This window comes from Mustela nigripes, chromosome 7 (assembly GCF_022355385.1).
Source record: "Mustela nigripes isolate SB6536 chromosome 7, MUSNIG.SB6536, whole genome shotgun sequence".
In the NCBI taxonomy this organism is placed as follows: Eukaryota; Metazoa; Chordata; class Mammalia; order Carnivora; family Mustelidae; genus Mustela; species Mustela nigripes.
The window spans coordinates 126,394,033-126,401,422 of NC_081563.1; the positions used below are offsets into that span (position 1 = coordinate 126,394,033).

At 57.8% G+C, this 7,390-nt stretch overlaps 2 protein-coding genes across 2 annotated transcripts in view; one reads left to right on the forward strand and one right to left on the reverse strand.

Annotated features, from left to right (window-relative positions):
• Positions 1 to 3,201, forward strand: part of SLC12A5 (solute carrier family 12 member 5) — a 28,601-nt gene extending 25,400 nt beyond the window's left edge. The window contains exons 22-26 of the mRNA XM_059407131.1: positions 864 to 986; positions 1,075 to 1,274; positions 1,613 to 1,627; positions 1,877 to 2,010; positions 2,246 to 3,201. Of these exons, the coding sequence (XP_059263114.1) occupies positions 864 to 986; positions 1,075 to 1,274; positions 1,613 to 1,627; positions 1,877 to 2,010; positions 2,246 to 2,337 (564 nt within the window). The 3' untranslated portion in view covers positions 2,338 to 3,201. The remainder of the gene's footprint in view (positions 1 to 863; positions 987 to 1,074; positions 1,275 to 1,612; positions 1,628 to 1,876; positions 2,011 to 2,245) is intronic.
• A 3,833-nt stretch (positions 3,202 to 7,034) lies between these two features.
• NCOA5 (nuclear receptor coactivator 5) overlaps positions 7,035 to 7,390 on the reverse strand; it is a 29,167-nt gene continuing 28,811 nt past the window's right edge. Inside the window, exon 8 of the mRNA XM_059407132.1 lies at positions 7,035 to 7,390. This exon is cut by the window's right edge and continues 510 nt beyond it. Within this exon, the coding sequence (XP_059263115.1) occupies positions 7,365 to 7,390 (26 nt within the window). The 3' untranslated portion in view covers positions 7,035 to 7,364.

Here is a 7,390-nt window from a genome sequence, read left to right on the forward strand (position 1 = left end):
CCCCCCCCCCCCCCCCCCCGTATGTGACTTCTGGGGCCGAACGGAGAACAGCGGAAGCTAAATATATATGGATAATGATTCCTCAGGGGCACGGGCTGCGAGTGTGGGGGACGAGGGATCACGTGATAAACCCTGCCAGAGCGGGCACCAGATGGGCGATAGGGGATGCAGCTAACGGTGGGAGTTGGGGCTCACCTCCGAGGGTGTGGTTGCAGAGTTCTCAGGGGTGATGACAATGAGTCTCCCGTGGGGTGTGGATGTCAGCCTGCCCAGGTGTAGGCCCTGTGGGACCACTCCTCCCGGGCAGCTGGGAGGGCAGCCGCACCTCAGGGGGTGGAGGCCTCGGGGGAAATGAGCGATGGTACTCTGGGACCAGGGACAGAAGAGCTCTCGGGGGCAGGTGACAGGGTGCCTGGGGAGTGGGGGGGCAGATCCTGTAGGTGAGGGTGACAGACCACGGTTGAGGCGGTCTCCCAGGTGTGAGTAATGTATTTCTCAGATTGGGGTTAATGGGTTAATTCCCTCAGGGGAATGGGTGGGTGCCGCTGGGAGCTGGGAAGGATGAACACTCCAGGGCACTGACCACTCAGAACTGGCCGTGGGCTCTAAGCTAAGATAGAGCCCTGTGGGGGCGGGGGCAAGTGTTAACCCTTTGGTTGCTGGAGGGTGTTCTGCCAATGCATTGGAGCAGCCCGGTGAGCAGGGCTGTAGCTGTTTGACAAGGACACACCGCAGTATTCCAACAACTGGTACCGCTTCCAACATGCGCGTCTGTGGCTGGGCAGCAGCTCTGGCCGTAGCTCTTTGCAGGGCTGGGGTGCTGAGTGAGAGCAGAGCTGGTCCTAACCCGTGTCACTCTCTAGATCCAGAGTATCACAGATGAGTCTCGGGGCTCCATCCGGAGAAAGAATCCAGCCAACACTCGGCTCCGCCTCAACGTCCCAGAAGAGACAGCTGGTGACAGCGAGGAGAAGCCAGAGGAGGAGGTGCGCGGCGGGGGTGGTCTGGCCCCATCCTGGGCAGAAGCTTTGGCCTCTACAGGAGTCACATGCTGCCCCCTCATTCATCTCCCAGGTGCAGCTGATCCATGACCAGAGCGCTCCCAGCTGCCCCAGCAGTTCTCCATCCCCAGGGGAGGAACCCGAAGGGGAGGGCGAGGCAGACCCAGAGAAGGTGCATCTCACCTGGACCAAGGACAAGTCGGCAGCAGAGAAGAATAAGGGCCCCAGTCCCGTCTCCTCTGAGGGCATCAAGGACTTCTTCAGCATGAAGCCGTAGGGGCCTGGGGCCTTGGGGGCTGGGGGCTGGGGGAACCTACAGGGTCTTTACTCCCCATGGCAGAGCAAAGGAGCAGAGGAGGTCCTGGTCGGAAGACCCAACCCAAACCTTGTCTGGGTTTCCCCATCTGAGAACTGGGGGGTTGTGCTGCTTAGTGAGGATCAGTACTCCCAGGCGGAGCCAGTGAAAAAGTGAAGGGGGTGTGTGTGGGGGGGTGGGTGGGGGTGGGCGTCCCTGGGGAAGGGGAAGGGGTGATGATGGCCCAAGTCCTCAGTCTCTCCTTCTTCTGACCTTTCTCTTGTTCTTCTCTTTGCTTCTCCTGTGTTTCCTGAAGGGAGTGGGAGAATTTGTAAGTGCTTCAAGACTTTTTTATTCTCTCTTCTGGGTTGCCAGGGTCCCTGCTCTCCTGACTCTTATCATGAACCCTCAGTTCGTGGTCCTGGCCTTTGGGGTCTCTGAATAGCCCCGTCTGGAGAGGCCTGGGGTTGACCTGGTGCCAGCGGCCCAGTGCCCCCGAGGCTGGGAGGGCCGTGGGTCCAGCTTTCCCAGTTCCAGCTCACGGGCTCTCCTCTCCTCTGCCCCCCACCCCCTACCCCAGGAACCAGTCCAACGTGCGGCGCATGCACACCGCCGTGCGGCTGAACGAGGTCATCGTGAAGAAATCCCGGGAGGCCAAGCTGGTTTTGCTCAACATGCCGGGACCTCCACGCAACCGCAACGGTGACGAAAATTGTATCCTGGACCTAACGTGGGTGGTGGGGGGTGCGGGGCGGGGACTCGAGGCGGACGTCAGGGGGCCGGGGTCCTAGCCCTGGGATGGAAGAGCTGAGCCTGGTCCTGCTTCATTACCTGGGACCCGGACGGTTCCAGGGCCCAGGGGTCCCTGGCGCCGATCGCAACCCCCATTCCACCCGGGAGCGGGGTGTGGATGGGCAAGAGACGGTCTTTCTCCTTGACGCGCGCTCAGACATGGAGTTCCTCGAGGTCCTCACCGAGCACCTGGACCGGGTGATGCTGGTCCGCGGCGGTGGCCGCGAGGTCATCACCATCTACTCCTGAGAGCCAGGACCTGCCACCCGGGCCCGAGCGCGCCCGGCCGGCGGCCCCGGAGCTCTCGCCGCGCCCCCCGCCGCTGTCACCGTTTACATACAGACCCTGTGCCCGCGCCATGGCCCCTTTCCCCGCTGCCTGAAGCCCGGAGGCCACGCCGCTCGGGGCTGACTCGGAGAGGACCGCCCCAAGCGGAGGCCGGAGCCCGGGCGCCCCGTCGGCGCGTTGCTCCGCGGGCCCGACCTAGCCCCGCGGGAGGAGACGCTGCAATAAGGCCGGGGAGGCGCGGTGAGCGCGGGGCGCGGGGCCGTGAGGAGTCCCGGCGGGCCTCGCGGCCCGGTCCTCTCCCCGGCCCCGCCCGGTCCTCGGCGCCGCGGCGCGGGCCCGGCTCCCGGCGTCCCGAGGGCGCGCGGTGGGGAGGCCGCGCTCGGCCGGATCCGCCGCCCCCCCCCCGCGCGGGGCCGCGCCTATACATAGTGTACAGGAGACATCGCGTGTATTTTTAACGTCCCCATATTTCTGTGACTAGAAGCGCAACGGACTTCTCTGCTCGCCACTGTCGAGCTCTCCCGCTGGGGCGCCCGGGGGAGGCGGCGGCCTCGGGGAGGCTGGGTTTTCCCGGACGTCCGAGAGTTTGGGAGCAGAAGTGCTTTCGGCTTAGGCGAGGGTCGCGGCCCTGGCCCCTCGGCACCCTCGCCCCGCTCTCGCCTCCTCGCCCTTCCCGCGCGCCCCTGGCTTCCGACCCTTTCCACGAGCTCTTTTCGGAGATGGGGTGAGACCAGTGTCCGGCTTTTCCTGGATCCACCTCCCAGCGGCTGCGGGGAAGCGCGTGGCCTCCTCTAGGCTCCAGGCTCCAGGGCAGGGGAGGGGCTCCTCGGGGATGGGGAGAGACCGAGGAAGCCCCGCCCCCGTGCCTTCGCTGGGGCAGCAGGCGTCTCTCCTCGTCGGCTTGTCGCCTGCTCCCCCTTTTCCATGGCTTCTCGCCAAAGACTGAAGCTGGGGAGCTGGACGGCGTCCCCTCCCCGGAGTTGCGTCCCTGGGACAGGCGAGGGAGGAAGGGGGGCGATTTGGGTTTAGGGGCCAGACCCACCGGGAGGCTCCAGCGCTGCCCCTGATGTACCCTCTCCTGTCCCCATCCGGCAGCTCCGGCCTCCAGGACCCAGTCGCCCTCTCCGCGTCCCGGGGCCCGGCCTCGCTGCCCAGCAGCGGCCTCTAGTTGCGTCTCCCAGACACCTGGGCCTGGGGGAGGGCTGGGGTTGCCATGTGCTTTGTTCTTAGCGCCTCTCTGCCCTCCTCCAATTAGGACCCAAAGCCTTTGGCTTCTCCAACTCCAATCTTTGGCGCTTTTGCTCCAAGCAGCCCGGTCAGAGGCGCCCTCTATCCCTAGAGAAGGCGCATTGGGCGGGTTCCCTTCCCCCAGGGCACGTTACTAAGGGGGATAGGCACTGCATGCTCGTTCCAGCGCCCTCTGGGTTCAGTACCTCCAGCCCCAGGGCCCTGACATTTGCACCTAGTTAGACACCCTGCCCACCTCCCAGACAGAGCTGGGGCTACTGGGTACTCCTGACCTCACCACCTCCTTCCCTTTGAGCCCAAGGCAGAGAGCTGGAGCTGTTGTCATCTATAGACTGGGTCAGGTGTGGCTGGAGGTAGGTCTGGACGTCTGCCTGTTAGGCCAAGCCCTCTGAGATTTGGTTGAGGGGGCCAGATAGACTCTTCAGAAAGTTGGAAGTATTAAGACACCAGCCCCAGCCCCCACCTGACCCCCTGCATCTTCCTAAACACCACCCTCTGAGAACCACAGCTGGGCCTAGGCTTCTGGGTGTTCTGAACATCCTAGGCTAAGTGGTGGACTGGGCAGAAGAGGAAGGGGTCTGTATCAACACCAATTAGGGAACCAAAGTTGCACTATCTGGGCCCAGAATGTCTGGTTGGCAAGAGCAAAGTTTCCGTTGAGGAAGACAAACATCCCACAACAAAACCCAACTTTTCTGTGCTACATGTGCAATATTTGTTATGAATGTTATCACAAGTCATTCATCAAATTATCTTTATAATCATTGTAGCTAGATGTTTCATGTCCATTCAAGTGACTTTTATTCTGAGTGCAATATTTCAATAGCCTTGTAGTGATAACTAGTGTTGCTTTTGTTTTAGACGATCTATGTGCAGGGCAATGCAATGAAGTTGAAAACCCTTGTAAATAGGAGAGGTTGCAAACCAAATCAAGATTATTTATTACTATTATTAGGCCTGCCTTTAATTTTCAGTGTGTTTCAGTATTCCGCATTCTGCCTCAGTATTGATCTTGTGTTCTTTGTGCCAATACGGAAAGGAGCGCGTTGGTTCTTTCCTTTATTGTTGAATGCTCCCATTTAATGCTTTACAGCTTTTACTGTATTTTTTAGACTCCCGTCTGCACAAAATGCAATAAAAATAATTTTATTATACCCTTCACAGCCTGAGGCGTGCTGTTTGGACACCCAAGGGGGAAGAGTGAGTAGGTGGGAAGGGGGGCACTCAAGGTGGCTCTTTGGGAGCCCGGCATCATCAAACCCTGTCACTGGCAGAAGGGGCCTGGTCTGTGTTCTGATGGCTGTGGGGCCCTGTCCTGGAGAGCACTGTCAACATCCCTTGAAGGCAAGCACTAGGCAGGTCAGGCTCAGTGCTATCCTCAGGCTATGGAGGCCTAGTGCCAGTCACTTCACCACACCTGCCCCAGGGTCTCTCGGTGGGGCTACTGAATGCCCTTCTGGGCTCTCACAGCCTCTAGGACTCTAGGGTTCTGCCAACTCCTCACATATAATGGACAGAACAGAGGGTGGCCACTGAACGGAATCAAAACAGGAGGGTGCCCTGCTCCACTGGCCAGCAAGGGCCTCCTCAGGGGCCTGTTTTCCTTTCGTAGAGTTGAGGACAAGCCTGCTGCCACACCAACACGGATGCTTAACACATCATCATTAGCCAATAGGCTGTAGCTCTGGAATGTTATTAAAGCTTCTAAGTAGGTGGGATGCACAAGGACAGCCCAGGCTTAGGAGGTTTTCAGGCCTGATCACAGGAGGAGGACGAGAGGGGCAGACCTCACGCCAGACCCAAAGCAGCCAGGGCTCTATCGGGGACCTTCACCTTCTGACCTTGGGAGGGAATGCCCCTGCAGACAGAACGCCCCAAAAAGACGACACAGGTTTTACTTTTTCATTTTAATTAAAAAGTAATCATCTCATCTTATTAACAACACAGAATTCCAAAGAGGAAAAAAAACACTCTATAACACAAACATGTCAGAACATAAAACGCTGCCACCTGGGGACCTTGAATTTTTGAAATCATTTGTTTACTCAGCCACTGGCAGGGACTCAGCTGAAGTCACTGCTCTCCCTCATCCCGCCAGGGGCCCCTTGAAGCTGTGATCCACAGGGCTCTAATGAGCACCATCCCTAGGGAGAGGGCAGCTTGCTTGGGCTCCAGTTAGAGCAGCAGCCAGAAGTCCTCCCTCCTAATAGTTTCACTCTGGCTCAAAAGTATTAAGGACATGTCCAGCTACCAAAAGTCTGACATCAAAATGGTCCCTACTTCCTGCTGCTCAGAAAACAGAACAAGAATCCAGATGAAAATAAGAACCTGATTTCTGAGCCAAAAGCTCAAAACAATCACTGGGGGGAGAAAAAAAGGGTGTTCCCTGCCAGAGTCTAGAGCTGCCTTCTCAGAACCTCCATGAAACTAGCACTGGAGAGGGAGAGGCTGACAGAAATGTTAAGGGGGGGGGGGGGGGGGGGGGGGGGGGCGATACACAGTGTTTGTTGAACTGCGGGGGATGGGGGTTGTTCAGCTCACTGGAGAGCCTCCAATGAAGTGAAAAAAAAAAAAAAAAAAAGAAAACTCTAAACCCACAACCCTGGATGATGTAGAAAAGCGCCTGCTTCTGTGGCTGCCACGGACACTTCTCAGCAACTCCAGGGCAGCTGGTCAGTGAGTCCTCAAGCAGACCCCACACACATGGGATGGGGACACAAGGACAGTGCTGTGCTGGCCCAGCCCAGGCTGGTCCTCTGCAACCTTAGGCAGGAGCTGCAGACAGGAGCTTGAGATCTGGTCGGCCTGCGCAAAGCTGTTAAACCCTGGCAGATTCAAAATAAACAAAGGCGGTGGCGAATGACATGAAAGCGCCATTCCGATCTCAGCCGATCGGGCTCGGCTTCCTCCTGCCACCTCCCCCCCCGCTGCAACCTTCGAATCAGTGGACAGAGAGACCAGAGAAACCCATGACATATAAACTGAGCCCAGACACCTATACTGCCCAAGTAACCCCAGAGATATTTATTTTCTACAAAACAAAAAACAAAAACAACAAAAAAAGATACACCCCCAAATGCAGTATCAACTCTGACTCTGGAAGGAATAAGCAACACAGCCTCGGGCAGAAGTGAGAGCAGGTGGTAGAAACATTCGATGTAGACCTGGAGAGGCGCAGGAAACATCCTCCGAATAACTCTATTTGAACGCAGTAGGTGGGAGGCCAGGGGATGAAGGGTCTGGGGGTAGTGGAGAGACTGAGCCTCAGTAATGCCTCTGGTAAGATCCCATCGGGGCCGGGGGTCGCCCCACCTGTGCTGTGGTTTGGCTAACCAGGTGGGAGAGAGCAGGGCCCAGTGGACAGAGAGACCAGAGAAACCCATGACATATAAACTGAGCCCAGACACCTATACTGCCCAAGTAACCCCAGAGATATTTATTTTCTACAAAACAAAAAACAAAAACAACAAAAAAAGATACACCCCCAAATGCAGTATCAACTCTGACTCTGGAAGGAATAAGCAACACAGCCTCGGGCAGAAGTGAGAGCAGGTGGTAGAAACATTCGATGTAGACCTGGAGAGGCGCAGGAAACATCCTCCGAATAACTCTATTTGAACGCAGTAGGTGGGAGGCCAGGGGATGAAGGGTCTGGGGGTAGTGGAGAGACTGAGCCTCAGTAATGCCTCTGGTAAGATCCCATCGGGGCCGGGGGTCGCCCCACCTGTGCTGTGGTTTGGCTAACCAGGTGGGAGAGAGCAGGGCC